At 39.1% G+C, this 17,865-nt stretch overlaps 1 protein-coding gene and 4 non-coding genes across 5 annotated transcripts in view; 3 read left to right on the top strand and 2 right to left on the bottom strand.

Annotated features, from left to right (window-relative positions):
- Positions 1-17,865, bottom strand: part of LOC106948285 (meiosis 1 arrest protein-like) — a 39,344-nt gene that overhangs the window by 13,754 nt on the left and 7,725 nt on the right. Inside the window, exons 4-5 of the mRNA XM_015033864.1 lie at positions 2,147-2,302; positions 1,903-2,062 (exon numbers count right to left, since the gene is read on the bottom strand). Coding sequence (XP_014889350.1) covers positions 1,903-2,062; positions 2,147-2,302 — 316 coding nt within the window. The remainder of the gene's footprint in view (positions 1-1,902; positions 2,063-2,146; positions 2,303-17,865) is intronic.
- On the bottom strand, positions 11,655-11,726 carry trnaa-ugc (transfer RNA alanine (anticodon UGC)). Its single transcript has one exon. It is a non-coding gene; the product is annotated as a tRNA-Ala (tRNA).
- trnaa-cgc (transfer RNA alanine (anticodon CGC)) lies at positions 15,170-15,241 on the top strand. Its single transcript has one exon. It is a non-coding gene; the product is annotated as a tRNA-Ala (tRNA).
- On the top strand, positions 15,961-16,032 carry trnaa-ugc (transfer RNA alanine (anticodon UGC)). Its single transcript has one exon. It is a non-coding gene; the product is annotated as a tRNA-Ala (tRNA).
- Positions 16,299-16,370, top strand: trnaa-ugc (transfer RNA alanine (anticodon UGC)). Its single transcript has one exon. It is a non-coding gene; the product is annotated as a tRNA-Ala (tRNA).

The following is a 17,865-nucleotide window of genomic DNA, read 5'->3' as shown; positions in this document are numbered from 1 at the left end:
GGCGCCAAGATGGGGGGCAACAAGTATGCCCACTCCTGCCCGGTGCCTCTCAACGTGGACAACTCCAGAGTCCAAGTACATCCAGGCCCTCTCAAGGAGACTGGTTCCAGAACCAGAGCCATTCGTCGAGGTGAGGCCGACTATTTCTAGCTGGAACCTCTCAGCCTCACACCAGCTCCGGTTCCTTCCCCATCAGAGAGGTGACGTACCACGTCCCAAGAGCTGGCTTCTGTAACTGAGGATCAGACCGCCAGGGTCCCCTCCCTCGGCTGCCGCCCGTAACAGTGCTCCCGACCCCTTTGGCCCCTCCGACAGGTGGTGAGCCCATTGGAAGGGGGACCCACGTCTCCTCTTCGGGCTGAGCCCGGCCAGGCTACGAGGGTAAAAGCCCAGCCTCCAGGTGCTCGCCATCGTGCCCCACCTCCAGACCTGGCTCCAGAGGGGGGCCCCGGTGACCCGCGTCCGGGCGAGGGAACGCCAGATCCAAAGTTGTTTTCCGTCATAAGGGGTCTTCAGGCTGCACACTTTGTCTGATTCCTCACCTCACTTCACAATTATACACACAATTGTATTGATCCATCACATAAAATCTAACTAAAAGGCACTGAATTTAGTGGCCAAAATGTGAAAAATTACAAGACTACTTTCTCAAGGCCCTGCGTTTCATTTTGTGTTTGCGTCCAGTAGAATCTGTTATCTATAAATCAAAACTTCACAAAAACATCTCATGGTTTTCCGTCTCGGCTGCTAACTCATTCTTGTGTTCTCCCTCTCCCAGAAGTCGAAGAACGTGAACAAAAGGATGCAAAGCACATGGAGGACATAAACAAGTCAGTCCAGAAAACCGTCTTTTAGCCCCTGTGAAGTTTTTCCGCTCGGTTTCACTCGTTCCGAGACGCTTCAAAAATCAGAGCAGAACAAAGCGTCCTCTAACACGAAGAGAGAGTTTCATCTAAGAAATATTCCGCTGCTCCATGCAGTCAGAAAGAAGGCATTCATAGAGATTCTACTGGAGCGAGGTTTCATCTCACGGACGGCAAAGGGCTCGCATGTTTCTTTTCCTCTGTTTCATCAAGCCAGACACAAAATTAGGAAGAGTGAACGTGGCAGAAACAGGAGGGAAGAGGACATTCATGTTGTGTTTTTTGAGGAGATGAAATTAAAAAGAAGCATCCGCAAAAAATAAAATATATTTCCAGGGTTTGTACACTTTTCCCACAGTAAAATTGAAGCACTTTCCAAGCATTTTCAAACTTTGCCAGCCTCACACTTTGGAGATAAACCAATACAAATGAACTATAAAATACAGTTTAAATTTACTATTATATGACATCATTTATTACTATTATTAACTAATGAGATAGGGACATTTTATGTAGCCAAATTTGATGCTTTGAGATTTCAATAATGTTGGTTAGTGTAAAAAATATAAGTCAATCTTTATTTCAATTATGCAAGTCAGTAGGTCATTAAGTCAAAAAAAATCATGCTAATTTAAATGACCTTCCAGCTCAAATTAAATGTTAAAACACCATATGCAAAGAAAGTTACAAAAAATGTCTTGGTAAGTTTTGTGGCATTTAGCAAGTAGAAATAATTTTGATAATTATAACTCACCCAAAACAAGAGCAGTTTGGTCTGATTTAAATTCAGACAGTGAGAAAAAAAAAAAAGTCAGTTTTTATTAGGCATTTGAAAACATTCGGTTTCAAATGTAAACAACATTTTCCAGTTCAAGTTTTCAAGCAAATATTAGATTGCACTTTATTACAAAACTGTGCAGCGTGAATATTAAGCACTTTCCAAAATTCAGGCATTTTCAAGGATTTCAAGCACCAATATGAGCTCTGTCTTGCAGATCCTGAGGCTCAGAGTTTGTGTTTTTTTCTCTCCTTCACTTACTTGATCACTCTCAGCCTCTGAGGAGTCGGGCTTTGATTTCCGGGGCCCTTGACCGCCGGCAGGAAGTCTCGAACGCTCTCTGTCTTAACGCCCAGGCTGGGGGTGGAGGGGACGAGGGCGGGGCTTATCAGACGCTCCAGCATGTCACACTTCACACAAACTGCACAGGTGGGACAGAACATTTCACTGAGTTTGTTTAACGTTTGAGCTTGTGCGGTTGTGAGCGCCGGCTGCTGAGTTGGACCTGGAAGCGGGCTGTCAGAGGGGCTGGGCAGCAGCAGGTGGAGGTGCTCCCTGTCTCCCCCCTGCTCCTGGAGCCACGCCTTTAACACCATCTCCATGGCGAAAACGCTGTTCTCCACCTGCTGCAGGTCCACCTCCGTCCCCAACATCAGTGAGTCTGCAGAGACACAAACACACAGAAATCAGACCATTTGATATGCTGCAAGATACAGCTCTGTGCAAAGGTTTAACCCTTTCATGCATGAATTATGATCCTAGGTGTCAGGATTTTTTTTTTTTTTTACAATTTATTTTTTGATTTTCTTCAGGCTTAATAAAAGGTAGGAAAAATTTCTTTTTTTTTTAGGTGATCAATTGTAATTTTCTCCAACTACCAAGTTATTTAAAAAATAAATCAGTAGTATTGTTTTTTTAATTTTATTGAGTGTTTACTTCCCCTAATTCTGATGTTTATGTTTTACAGATGATGAAAAAATGACGTTGACATCCACATCAAGGACGGTAAGGCACAAAAGATCATTAATACAGAATCTCAAGTGATGTTTCTGAGCGGTTTAATGGAAAATTGTGTGGAAGGAAAACATTAGATAGAAAACCCCCCCAAACATAATTAAAGTTTATTTCGTCCACGGTCGGATGCTTTGTGGAGCAATCCAGACATTTCACTTAGGTTAGAGTAGCAAAACTTAATAATAACATAACCCAAGTAAAAATACAAAGTATGGTATAAAAGAAATATTTTTTCCCCCAAAAACTTAATTAAATGTAACCAGTTGCTGCACACCTCTGGTTTTATGCAATAATCAAATTTACAGAGAAACCGAGTAATCGACAGGTTTCATAAATAAATGTTTGAAATGTAACCATTTATGTCTACAGGATATATATAAAAAGTGTGCTGTTGACCATTGATACATAGAGTTATTTAATATATGCAAAATATCTCAAAAGCTTAAGACGGAGGTTTTCTAAAGGTTGTATTGATAATCTATGCAGCCGTGTCTGAAGTCCTTCCCTGAAGCAGGCAGAGATAAAAAAACAAACAAAAAACGACATCATAGAAGGGACGAAAATACAGATAAGAAAGACGTCAGTGCCTCTAAGTGCCTGAGCTGACAGTAGACAGGCACTAGCCAGAAGTAGCTAATGACTAAAGGAAAGTTTTCACAGACCTTAAGGAAGCTGGATGAATTTTGTTGAAGATTTCTTCAACAGGTTGCAAGAGAAACAACGCTTGGCTTTCATTATGATTGACAACAACATGCTCTCGCTCTTATTTGTCCATCAAAAAGTGTTGCTTAGGGGAATTGCTGTCTATGGCCACTAGATGGCGGCATTATTCAACAGACTTCAACAGCATTTGACAGCCAATCTTCTGGAGTGTCATTTCAGGGCTTCACAGTCACTTGATGTAACTTTTCCAAATGCCCTGTGTGCAGAGATTTCATTAACGTCTGATTTTTTCCATGTAAAATAATTTATCAGAATGTATTTCATCCAGTTGTTTGTGCTTATCTGTTACTTCAAAGGACAAACTGGCCACTTTTTCTTCTTCTAACATAACTTTTTCTCTTTCATCCCCAGAGTCCATTTATTATTGCAGGCTTGACAGAAACCTTATAAACTCGGCTCGTCCATCCTCCCCTTTTTTCCTGCTGTTTAATAGTTAATGAGCCATCAGCGGATAACTAATGGGGCTGGAGGGAGAGCAGAGGATCAGGAGGTCGACAGAGGGGAGGATAAGTTGGACGCAGAGCGGGGGAAAATAAATGAAAATATCCCCACTCTCCACGTCTGGATGAAATTAAGCGAAGCTAAATTCCTACAGTAGACTGAGCTATCTATCTGATCCATCTTGTGCTGTTAGCTTTTTGGATTAGCTGCCAACATATGCAGAAGTCCTTCGTCTCTGCGCTTCGTCTGAGGGGAAATATTTGCGTTTGCTCGTTCTCCTCTGATTGGTCCCTGTGAGAGTCAGAGAGGTTAAAGGAAGATTTAAACTTTGCTAGTAAGTAATGAATTGCACGTCTGCTTCAACGTGTCAAACAGTCACACGGGAAAGTCGCCTTCGGATTAAAGAAAACGTCCCTTAATTCTTTCCAACTTTTGCTCGTCAGTATAATAAGACAGCTGTGCAAGAATCGGTTTACATAAGAATGAATTCCAAGAAATAATTTTAAAGTTAAAAAACACAATAATTAAACATTAATCTTGTCCCCTGGAAGTTATATTATTTAAGAAATAACATAACTTAAAATTGGTTTCCTTATGTCACAATAAAAACCGATTTTTACAATATGTACACAACATGTTTCATAATGTAAATATGCATCTCGTCTCGGTTTCTGTCACTCCCTGCCGGGTCTTTTCGTTGCCCATCCTGTTCCTCGGTTCACGCTCCATGCCTCGTCCACTGTTTTCTTATTTATTCATTAAAAAGCGCAGACAGAAATCCCCAAGTTCCTGTCTGCGCTTCGGCCTGCTTCAGAACCCAGCAGTTCAATCAATCAATAAAGAAAAATAAGGAGCATGGCTCTGGTCTGGCTGTCCTCATAAACTGACTGACTGGGGAAGAAGATTGCACACAGCAGACGATGAAAGCCGTTAAATTAAACGACACACCAAAGCTGCAGGTTTGTCTGTTCAGCTAAATCTTTGGAAGTCAGGAACTCGTTTTGACTGGACAATGTCTTTTGAAATTACTAGAGCAAAACTTGAGTCATATTTTTCATTTTTATCACAAAAACTATTGTAATTTCCTTTTAATTTGTCTTAAAGAGCGTTTGACTGCCTCCCAGGAGTCCAGATTGCTGCTGTTCAGCTTTTAACTCACAGTAGAGGCAATATTACATCAGTTTTAGCTTTGCTTCAGTGGTTATCAGTTCATTTTAGAGCTCTTTTTAAAATCCAAGTCCTTACTTCCGAGCTTTTTGCAGTCAATTCTTCTTTTGATCTCGGATCTGACCCTAACCCACATCCTTAGCCGCAGTCTGTTGCTCTATCCCCCAACACACTTTTTGAGCCTAAAGGATCTATAACTTCTGGTGATTCTTTCAAAAAGCAGCTGAAGGCGTTTTGATTCAGGCAAGCTTTTCATTAAAGGTCGTTAAAGGTGTTTAGTAGACCAGAAGGTCTGTGGTCCAATGAGATGAAAGCTTATCTCCATGGCCATCACATAAGATGTTATGTTTTGTTTTTTTAAACTCTGATTATCGCCACAAATACATCATCTTAGCTGTGAGGAATAATGTTGGCAGCATAATGCTGTGGGAATGCAGCAGCAGGCTCTGGATCCCCAACATACAGCAAAAAGCTCCACTTAAAGACAACAAAGAGAATGTTCTGGAATGGCCTAGTCAAAGTCCAGATCTCAATCCAATATACAGATTGTGTATTCAAATCAAAAATACTTTATATATATGCATACCAAAGAGAAATTAAACATTGTTATAACTCATATCAAGAAGTTACTCTGGATGGTGCGGGTGGGAAGGATTTCCAGTAGCAGTCAGTCTTGCAACGACTCTGAAGAAGCCTCTGATTGAAGACTGTTGCTGTATGACTGTCATAATATGCTAACACCTCAATTTCTGGGCAGCAGAGATGCTAGCACACAGTAAGATGTAAAGAGTGACACCATCAGTTAAGTACTGCTAATCCAGCTCATTTGCTTTTGCCACACCTCTTTAAATCTCTGTCTGGCAATTAAGTGGAAGGGATAGTTTGAACTTCCTTCTTCTGTCTTTCCTCTGCATCCGTCAACCCTCTGAGATTTGAGGTCGTAGTTCAGGGCTTGTTTTATATTTTGATTTGATGATCAGCTGCTCCCAGTTGTAAAAACAAAACCTTGTTACCACGATTACACATCGTCACAACGGCCCGAAAGCAAAAGCGTAATCCTTCCAGCTGCACAGCATCAAAGAGGGAATAATTGTACAAAAACAGTCACAAAAAGTCAACAGAAAGGACAAATCAGAACTAGCATAAGATAAATACTCCAACACAGATATTTTATATTTCTTTTAATTACACAAATTAATTTTTGTGTACTAAATTAAGACTACTGAACATGGTTTAATTTCTGACAGCAGTAAAGCAGTGAACCATCTAGCATGAAGAAAGAGAAACTTCATGTTTTCTTCTTGGGAGAGGGATATAGGTCAGAAAAAAAGAAAGTTAGAGGACATTAATTACCACTCTCTACGATAATGTCTGTAAAGGAGGAAAGAAGGACAGCAGCGAGGAGGAGCCATCGGAGCCGGAATAAACACACGGAGAAAAACCAGGAGGATAAGACGAGATAGAGGGAAGACGGATGGGTGAGCTGGGTGATGGATGACAGACCACAACGTCAGCAATGTTCGTAATTAGACCACCGAGTCTGCTCGTGTTTACGAGCGTCTGAGGATGTGCTACAGAGGGAAGGGAAAAAAGAGGCGTTTTATATCTTGCAGTTGTTTAGATACTGAAAAGTGATGCTTTAAAGAGGAAGAGCAGTCGATCCTCATGAGTGTGTTCGGCTGAGAGCAATAAAGCAGCAAGGTTATACGTTTCACTTCTGGGGATTTATCTGCTTAATCCTCCTGTGGATATCTTCTTCCCAATCGCTGCTCGGTTGGTTAATAGTGTGTATTTAAGTCAGGTAACACTGAGAAACAACAAAAATCAATTACGTCCAGCAGCCGTCCTAAACCGCTCTCCCCACGTTCTCGGTGTTTTGTCCCCCCCTTTTTGCTCTGATTGGAGATAAAACATTCATTAAATCAAGAGCCGGAGCAAGTGACCTAACCCTGATCTACAAGTCTAATGGTGCTCCTGAATCTCATTAGGTTTTCCTCCATGTGTTAGCGGGTGTAAACCCTGCTATGCATGTTAAGGTTAGCATGTCGGGCGGTGGTAGTATCTCATTAGAGATAGAAACGTGTGACAAGCCTCCTGTGCGCAATCATGCTTTTCTAAATTACCGCATTTAAAGCGTGATTAAACAATAATTATTCAAGCCCTGCAAACATTAATGCAGAAACAGACGTGTTCAGGTGCATTTGCATTTCTTTTTTTACATGCTAATGACATTTCAAGTAAGGAAAACTAACAAGCAGGGCTGCGTGTGGCAGAGTGGCAGCGCCTCTGTGTTTGTTGCCCCATAGATGGAGGCTATTAGCCGTCGATGCAGCTGTTCAGGGTTGGACTTCTGACCCCACGACCTTTGCTGCATGTCTTCCCCCACTTCCATTTCTGCCACTTTTCTGTCCAAAATCCTGCTAATAATGGCTGATAGTGCCACTAAATCTATACTAAAGCTGTTAGTGAGCACTAATTCAGTTCAATTTAAAAGTACTTTATTCATCCCAGAGGGAAATTAAATGTTGCAACTCATTTCATTGAAGTATCTTCAAATAGTTGTGGAGGGTGATGTTCCAGTAGCAGTCAGTCTTGAAACAAATCTAAAAAGGCCTCTGACTGAAGACTGTTGCTGTATGACAGATTCATAGCTGTCACATGTTAAGAGCTAAATGAATGTGCTGAAAATATGAATGACAAAAATCCCAATGATCCTGAAGTTACAGAAAACGGCAAATGTTTGCTTTAACTTCAGAGTAATAACTCATGAATGTCTGTATTTTGAATTTTAACTTGTATTTTAAACACTTCATGCTTACGCTATTACTAACCTCTGGACCGGTTTGAGTAATAGTACGTTCTAAATATCATCTGAAAAAAGTATCCTAACCTACATATGTTAAACAATTAAATTGTTTCAGTTCCGTTTTGACTTAAATGTATTGATTTTAATTTGTACTTTTTATTGTTGTCTTATTTAGTTGTTAGTTCCCTTTGGTTATTTTGTGCATAAATACCTCTGTTTGCTAGTCTGTTTTTTTATGCAATAATTGGACAAAAATAAAATTTTTATATTTAAATAAATATTTAAACATGTCAGTTTAGGACAGTGTGATGAAGAGGTAAGCAGAAACGTAAAACAAAAAATGAAACCACCCATTTTCAGCATCATCCAGCTTCATGTTCCTCATGTTTCCAGCAGCAGCAGAAAGTTGATCCAAGCAGTAAACTCATTCAGACAATCCCTATTTTTGCTGCCTGCTCAGCAGCAAATTGCAGATAAAGTTAAAGAGTTGGCTGGTGGACAAATTAAATATTTAGATGTTAAAGTCTCAGATTATTCCAACGTGATATATTTTTGTGGAGTGTTATTTCTAGAAGCACACACAGGTGAAATGCATTTGGCTCTGACCACCCACAGCTCTAAAAGCCCGACATATACACATTTCCAGCTGTCTTTGTTTTGCCCATTATCCATGAGGCTTTTACTTCTGCTTGTGAAATGGAGGATAATCAGATTACTTGCTTTACCTAAGAGGTAGTGCTCTTCCTCTCAGCTCACACGCTCCTTGACAAACACACAGTAATGCTTTCTTTTATCTGTGAATTAGGACAAGTGCTTCATCCTCATGACCATTAGCCGTTTTAACATTAGCTTCTTTGTCTTTAGTAATGACGCTAATGCTGTACAAGAAGGGGAAGCTTGTTTCCACTCAGAGATAAGTACTGGTGATAAGGATAATGGACTGTGTTTGGGATAGTGATGGGAATCCCGGTGAAAGCCTCTTGCAAACTTTAGCAAATTCCATGATCTTATCTTTGTTTGGGTAATTAAAGGTTCAAGGCTGCTTTAAGGTGTTAGGTTAGAAAACAAAATCCCAAGCTTTGAACATCTTTCCAAACACCATTCAATCCATCATCTGAAATGGAGACAACAAAGCTGCAAGACAGCACGAGTATTAGCTGTGCATTCCACAAATTTCATAGAAAAGTGGCAAGACGACAGCCATTGTTGAAAGAAAGCTGTAAGACGTACAGTTTGTTTCACAAAGAAAGTGTTCTGGTCAGACGAAACCAAAATTAAACAATGTGGCCAATGTACAAAATGCCACATGGTGTGCAACTAAAACTACCCGTAAACACAACACCCGCATCTCGAAACGTGGTGAAAGTGGGAACGCTTTTCTCCAGCAAGAACATGGAAGTTGGTTGGAGATGATGGAAGATGAATTGAGCTAAATACAGGGTGATGCTTTACTTAGCATAATTTGGCAGGGAGAAAACCTGCTAGAGGCTGCAGAAGACTTGTGATTGGGTAAAGAGGTTCGCCTTCCAGCAAAACTACCCTAAACATACAGCAAGAGTTACAAAGCTTGGTTTAGAGCAAAATATTATAAATGTTTTAGAATGTCCAAGATTTAAGATTTCGTTCACAGACCGTTCAATCAAAGAAGATTGAGCAAAAGTTACAGTTTCTATGCACAGCAAGCAGAGACATACTCTAATGTTTTACAGTTGTAGCAAAATGTAGTTTTACAAAGCATTTCCATCAACATTTTTTTTGAAGCATCACATTGGAAAAGTTTCCAAAATTCGAAATAAGTCCCTCAATTTCACAAAAACGTTTTTACATCAGCTTGAGGTGGTGTGCCTTACCAGAGGTACAAAACTCTGAAAACTTTCACAGTTCAGACTTTTGAGGGGATAACTCCACAGTTTTTCAAACTAGTTTGCGACCTCTACATCTTATCACGTCAAAATCTTACGAAATTACGATTTGCGTAGCTTGGTTGATTCGCTCCAAACCAGTGGATGGAAATACGCGAAATTGGCATTTTCTTTCCTGCAATATTTTAAAAGTTTGCTCAAAATTTGCAAGGCAATTGGATGGAAACTTATCTACTGATTTGCATGGGTTGAATAAAAATGCACGGCGCACCTTTGAAGTCAATGACGAAGTCAGTGATACAATCTGCTGGGGGTTTTTTTTGACAGAAACTACTTTGAATAACTAGTTGAGCATATTGTACTGTGGATTGAATTTAATTGAAATTCATGGTTTTAATTGCATAACCGTTGAAAACCATGCATCATTTTCCTTCGATGCCACTATTATGTTCTTAGTCTGTGATATGAAATCCCAGTAAAACTGACTGAAAGTTATGGAGCGTTCAGGTGTTTTAATACTGGGGGAAATTAAATGCAACAAAAACATGGCTCTAGGCAATTTGAACCACTCAACAGTATATTTTGTGAAGATTTTAAAGGAGAGTGAGGTTCCTAAAAGGACTTGTGATCCTTGCAGTATTATGCATTCTTGTGCCCGTTTGTTGACTTTATTCGACACTGAGGCCAGTCCCCTAATCGGTGCAAACTTCAAAATGTGCTTTAACACAAAAGTTCTGCCGTCTGTGGAAATTCCCGCTGACATCAACGACACTGACAGCATCCACTGTGTCCTCGCTTGTCAGCATGTCTGTGTAAATATTAATGATGAATGGCGCATTGATGCCGTTTGAGATGATGACAAATAGGACATTGATCATCTGGTCTGAAACAAGGGCCCTCGCCACACCAGAGGCTGTGTGACCTAATTGCTTCAGAGTCACTTCTGTTAAAGTGATGCGGTCGCAGCGAGCATTAATTCAGACAGACGGCTGAAAAGGACGTGAAGATGAGGGAAGAAAAAGCTCTTTCATCTGGCTGTCAAAGGAGAGGCAGAACAAGAAATCATTCAGAGATTTGAACAACTTACAAATAATGCAAAGCTTTATCTGATTACTTAAAGGTAGCATGATGCTCCAAGAGGTTTGACTTTTATTTATTTTCTGAACAAATCTCTGAAAGGTTTATTAGCTGATTCTAGAATCTCTTTCATATTACATTCAGATCCTTTTGCTTAGCTTTGAAAATGTAAATTTAGGTTTAAAAACATATTTTTCCTGCTGGAAGTGGGTGGAGTACCCAAGTCCTGAACTGAAATTAATAATCTGTGGTGGGGTTCGAGATTATGGTGAGCTCATTGTCAAAAATAAACCATCAAATTACCAGTGGAAACACGGAAAAAGCTGCTTAGCAAACATAAGAGGAATAGCGTCGCAACGTACTTCTCAAAGTCTAGTATTGTAGAAGCAGTTTGTCAGATGGCCTTAAAGTAAAATTGAGGGGTTTTTTTCTTAGTTGAGTAGCTTATATAGAAACTAACATGAATGAGCAGCTTCTGATGGATTACAATGGTGGTTCTTTCAACAATCAATGAAGCTCTGGTAAAACTAAGAGCCCACTGCACTGAACCTCATAGAAAGCCTCCAAGTTATTCCACCAAATATTGATTTCTGAACTCTTCTTGAGTTCAGACATTAGTTTTGTTGTTTCTAAATTAATATGAACTTGTTTTATTTGCATTATTTGAGGTCTGAAAGCACTGTAGCTTTTTTTTGTTTTTGTTTTGACCATTTCTCATTTTCTGCAAATAAATACAAAATTTTTACTTGGAATTTCGGAGACATGTTGTCAGTAGTTCATAGAATAAAAGAACAATGTTCATTTTACTCAAACATATACCTATAAAGAGTAAAATGAAAGAAACTGATCCTTTTAAGAGGACTCTTAATTTTTTTCCAGAGCTGCATATTTAACAGTATGTGAGATTTTACAAGTTAAAAAGTTGGAGATGCTGGGGATTGAACCCAGGACCTCATACATGCAAAGCATGCGCTCTACCACTGAGCTACATCCCCTGATAGAAGTAATCAAGTGGTCTCTTAATTATTTTTCAGGGCTGTATATACATGTGTTTTTGATGCTTAATGGTAATAATGAATAATTGTGAGAACTACAACACAGAAACACAGCAAATTTGTTAGGAATATTGAAAATTTTGGGTTTTATTATTGTACTGGATCCTATTTCTCTCTCAAAGCTAGAAGAAAATTGGCATCAGCAACATTTGTACCACTCCTGGATTATAGATTTATATATGAATACCTTCGGACATGATTTCACAGTTACTTTTTTGCTCTTAAAGCAAAAAAGTAACTGTGAAATGTAATGGTGAGACGAACTAGTTTAGCGTAGTTCAAACACAATCTGGGAAAAAATGAATTTCAGGGCAGAAAAGGACACGCAGACTAAGTGAGGACAGCAGCTGTCTGCCTTCTTTGAAGCACTTGGAAAAAGAAGATACAAGTATGCTTGATATCAGAGAGCCACATGAAAGAGGAGTGAGTTACACAGAGGGATCAGAGAGCGGTGAAAATTACAGAAAATATCAGCCACACAGAGGCAAGGAAAGTATTTTGATATAGCAGAGGAAATTAATCACTTCTGTCTTAATAAAACCACCAGATGTCTACAGACTCTACCAAAAAGAATCAACAAAACATCACAGTGGATTGTATGTTAGTATCTGAGATGTTGATATAAATAAAACAAGGGGCTCAGCACGACTAAAAGAGAAGCTAAACAGAAAGGTTTGGACAAAGTGAGTTTCAATAATAATCCTGAAGAAAATGGAAGAATCACAAAAATCAGAGTGAAGTGGGACTGTCCACATGGACTGGATCTCATGCTGTCCATGTGTAAAGGATCTTAAAAGTGACCGATTATGCTTCCTTGAACATGTTGGCCGATACTAAACATGTTGATTACATTTAGTGCACAAAATTGTTTTTAGATAATGACATTTTTACAAATATGGTCACTTCTGCCTAGTTTGAGCTCTTTTCAGAATGAGCTGTTTTCGGGAGTTTTGTCACTTTGAACCCAAATAATCTGCTGCTGGCCACGCCCCCAACTCAACATTTACACTCACGTGTAAAAATGGCTGTAAACAGATGCTTCATACAACTGTACATCTTTGCAAAGAAAAGCAGAAGTGGAGCCTCCTGCACAATCAACAAGAATGCAGCAGGTGCTTTCAGAATTGGAAGTCGACAACAAAACATTTTTCTTTTCCAGCACCCAGTGGACAGCACACAGCAGTAAAATCAGCTGACCAAATGTGCTGGAGCTCAGCTGGGGTTGCTAGGTAACAGGCTGGGATTTGCTGGGGTTGTTAGGTGAGGAGGAGAACCTGCTGATTTGTGACGTTATATTCCAGATGTTTTGCAAATGGCCCATTTTCTGGACACCAAAAAACATGAACTTATTGCCAAAAACCGGCTGGATGGTTTTTTTTAAACACTTGAGCTGTTTTTAGAAATGGAAGTAAAAAATTTTGCAAAATGTGATGTCGCATAATTCGTCCCCTTTAACATAGATTCATTTCTTATCGCAGTAGCTAATTGTCAAAGTAAATTGGGTTTAATATGTTTGTAAGAAACATTTTATCCTCCATTTTGGGATGCGTTGTGTTGCTCTATTACATAAAATACCAATAAATTATGTTTAATGTTGGTGACAAAATGTGGTAAAAAAAATAAAAGCAGTGTGAATACCTTTGAATACACTGCAGTATCCAAGTAGAAGTAGGAACCTAGCTTACCGCCCAGCCAACTATTTTCTTTTTGTAAACAAACTGTGACAAAAAAGATTTTTCAATTTTTCTTCAGTTTTCCAAAACAATAAACCTCATAATACTTCAGATTTTTAATTTTTTTTTACATTTTGCCTCATAAATCTTTAAAAGCAAAGGACTTTTTACGCAAGCCTGAAGTAGACAGGTAAATAGAGAATAGCAGACAGACACTAAAGCTACACCTTCTGGATGTTTTATAGCTGTCAGTCTCTTTGAGAAACGTTTTAGTTTCTCTCTATACCAACCATCTGTCCCATCCCCAGTGTAAAGCAGGAACCAAATCGAAGCTGTTTCCTTTGCCAGCTGAACTACGACTGACACCCCACCATGTGTCAGACAGCCTCTGTCTTATCTCCTTAGCTATATTCTAGATCTCTAATGTATATTTTCTTGTGTGCCAAGCAGAAAATATAAAAGACAAAACAGACTGACGGACAGCTGAGGCGTTGACACAGGTGAGAAGAGGACATGTGGATGTTCGTCATGACGCAGAGCAGCCAGCCAGTTTCAGTGACGGGCTCAAATCTGGTGCAAACAGAGACGCTGCTCTCCATCTGTGTGGCCACCTGCTGTTCTGTTAATGCAGAGGTGTGAACAGCCTAACCTTGGCACTGACCGAATGTGCACGTAACAAATAACTTAATTACTGTTAGTGAGAAAAAAAAAAAAAAACCCTCGTTCGTACAGTAGAAGGGTGTTTGTGTGTGTGTGTGTCTGGGTAGGGATTTGCCTGTGTGCAACCACACACTGAGCCGAACTAGCTCACTGTGATAGAAAATTGACCAAATGAGAGCGAGAAGACAATCCGAGGTAAATGTCTGCCGGTGTGCGGCTGCAACAGCAGATGAAAGGGAAGCGGCTGGTTGAAAAGCGGAATTACGATTTAACACGGAGCCGGAAGAAAAGAACGGCGTTAATCAGCACCTCCCAGGACGAGGATTCACTCAAGATGAAATGAGAAGGTTCAAGTTCAGGAGTGGATCCAGCAAAGTCCCTTAAAGGTGTTGGAACGCTGTAACCGTGACAACACGTGATGACGCAAGTAATGATGTAAATATTTATCCATCAAATAGTCAGAACCAGCGTTAACCGACAACACAGTTGGCAAGTGAAAAGCGCTTTTGATGGTGCAAGTAGGTTTCCTATTAAAAAGGACTGAAATGCAACAGTAGTTCACTCAGTGTTTTATGATGACACCTGTGCCAAAGGGCCTGTAGCTAGTGGAGGAGAATAAGCTCTGCATGTAGGTCCTGCTTTAGTCCCCAGCATCTATTGTCACCAAAAGTCTCACTTAATTCCTATTGATATAGATTGGAGCCTAAAGACTCCGCTCATGCATATTTAATAGATGTCAAAAGTTGTCAAAGAAAATCCCAAACAAGCAATTTAGAAATTTTAAAACACTAGAAACAAACACATGGTATACTGTTTCAGTGTCTCTTCTGTTATACTGTGTACTTTTCAGAAAGGTTATAATTGTTTATGTTGTTTATTGTTGTGGTTTCTTGGTTTTGTTTTTTTCTTTTTTCGTAGGTTCAGAGGCAGACTAAGTCGTAACGCTCCTCTTGTGAAAATAAATCTCACTTAGCAAAGAACAATAGCAAATTTGCATGGTGTGGAAATTTGATTTGTATTGAAAGTGTTACATGCTCATATAGCAACAGTGGGGATGTAGCTCAGTGGTAGAGCGCATGCTTCGCATGTATGAGGTCCTGGGTTCAATCCCCAGCATCTCCAGGTTTTTAGCTTTGATTTTCTCAAGTTTCCAGCAGAACCTGGGGATGATAATAGTCTTTAGCTACTTTAAAATTCCTGTGGTTTGACCCCGAAGTATGAAATGTCTCGCAAAAGGGATGTAAAAATGCTAATTTAGCCTCGCCTGCCCTGAAGCAGCAGAGAGGTCCATCCCAGGAACAGCAGACCTCGACTCAGGTTACTGTCATTTAGTGGACGGTTTTCTTAAACCTGGTCAGAATTTGAGAGGCAGACATCGGCAAATCAGATAAAAAGTTTCCAGGGCACCCGGAGGAGCTGATCTTTCTTGAAATTAGGGGATAGTCTTGGTTAGGGCACTTCTTGGATGTTGAATGGGTGCCTGGCAGACAGGAGTGGTGGCCCCAATAATCAAAACATGGGACCAAAGCTGCTTAGAGTCTCTTAAATCGTTTTGATCATGTGATGATTTCATGTGCAATTAATGCAAAACATGAAGAGAAAATGGAGAGACCAAGACCTATTTAGGCAGAATGTAGCTGAAAAGATTTTCACAAATAACTAAAGTGACGAATTATTTCCTCCAAATTGATTTAGTAAAACTGATAATACACTATTTATCTAACTCAGCACAAATAATGCCTTGTGATCTAACAGATATAATCCTTCTGAGGTTCACTAGAGAAATGGCAGATTAACCATCTCGACCTGCTGGGTTGCGCTGTGGTTTGTTACTTCCAGCAGGGGATGTAGCTCAGTGGTAGAGCGCATGCTTTGCATGTATGAGGTCTTGGGTTCAATCCCCAGCATCTCCAACTTTTTAACTTGTAAAATCTCACATACTGTCACTTTAAGAGCAAAACAGTAACTGTGAAATCATGTCCAAAAGTATTCATATATAAATCTATAATCCAGGAGTGGTACAAATGTTGCTGATGCCAATTTACTTCTAGCTTTGAGAGAGAAATAGGATCCAGTACAATAATAAAACCCCAAATTTTCAATATTCCTAACAAATTTGCTTTCTGTTGTAGTTCTCACAATAAAAAATAATTAAGAGACCACTTGATTACTTCTATCAGGGGATGTAGCTCAGTGGTAGAGCGCATGCTTTGCATGTATGAGGTCCTGGGTTCAATCCCCAGCATCTCCAACTTTTTAACTTGTAAAATCTCACATACTGTTAAATATGCAGCTCTGGAAAAAAAAAAATTAAGAGACCACTTAAAATGATCAGTTTCTTTGATTTTACTCTTTATTGGTATATGTTTGAGTAAAAAGAACATTGTTCTTTTATTCTATGAACTACTGACAACATGTCTCAAGTAAAAATTTAGTATTTATTTTCAGAAGATGAGAAACGGTCAAAATAACGAAAAAGATGCAGTGATTTCAGATCTGAAATAATGCAAAGAAAACGAGTTCATATTAATTTAGAAACAACAAAACTAATGTTTGAACTCAGGAAGAGTTCAGAAATCAATATTTGGTGGAATAACCAGAATGTTTTCAATGGGGCTCAATGCAGTGGGCTCTTAGTTTTTTCCAGAGCTGTATTTATTGTATTTTTTGTTAAATGACAACAGTTTTAGAGACTTACAGACTTACTTCATGAGTAATTAATCCAAACCTTAAATTAATAAATTGGAGTGTGGAATCTATTGATGGCATATACAAAGTATTACTTTTTACAAGCTGTTATAGTTTCGTCCGTTCTTGAGATCAAGTTGATAAATCTAAATAAAAAGTTTAACAATTTTAATGACTCAAAACAACTAATCAATTTGAGAATCCTTCTTTCCTAAGATTGAACTATAAAATCTTTTGGACAAAATAATTACATTAAACTCAATTTGAAGCTTTGAAATCTAAAGTGAACTGGATCTGTGTGACAACATGATTGTGATGTAATGCAATGAAATGGGTTGATTTGCTGTGAATTAGGATCGAACTGGATTCTTCAGAGTTGGATAAAACTGATTGTATCTGTTAGTCTTCCAAAGTGCCAGGAGATAACACTCGTCAGCTCATTAAAATCGTATTGAATGGCCCACAGTAGCCCATTCACACATCAGCACTTGGCATTCATGAGCTGACAAGCTAAAGTCTGTCATGGATATTTGCATCCACGTATTTGACTCCTTCAGATAATGTCCGAATAATGTCGGGCAGGGTGCAAATTATGCTGTGACAATCAATGAGGGGGGCGGTGGGTAGAAGGAAGGATGCACTTACCTAAAAACTTTGGAAGTAAATCTTCCTAAAACAGGTATTACGAACAATATAATCTTCATCTAAAATCTACAAAATTCAACTAATAATAGGTCTTCAGAATATTTATTTTTATTAGCTATTTTTATAAGAAGTGTTTTTCTTGGCCTTCATACAAACAAAACTATGTTCAACATCCACTGATGTGGTAAACGCCTAACTCTTTACTACTGTTTGAGCCAGATCCTATGAATCTTATGCCATCTTGTCAGCGTAACATAATTTAGCTTAATAATAATTTTCTAATATTTATGAAACAACCAATTAATAACTTGTCTCTTGTAATTCATTTTAAACATCAAGGACAACGAGTCAATGCTTTCCAGTTTCAGACTAACAAAGTGATTTGGGGTTAAAGGGAGTTTAATTTGAAATAA

The sequence above is a fragment of the Poecilia latipinna genome, unplaced genomic scaffold (assembly GCF_001443285.1).
Source record: "Poecilia latipinna isolate Pla-1442-1.1 unplaced genomic scaffold, P_latipinna-1.0 Scaffold281, whole genome shotgun sequence".
Classification (NCBI taxonomy): Eukaryota; Metazoa; Chordata; class Actinopteri; order Cyprinodontiformes; family Poeciliidae; genus Poecilia; species Poecilia latipinna.
Note: the sequence above shows the minus strand (reverse complement) of the source record. Positions and strands in the feature narration are given on the sequence as shown.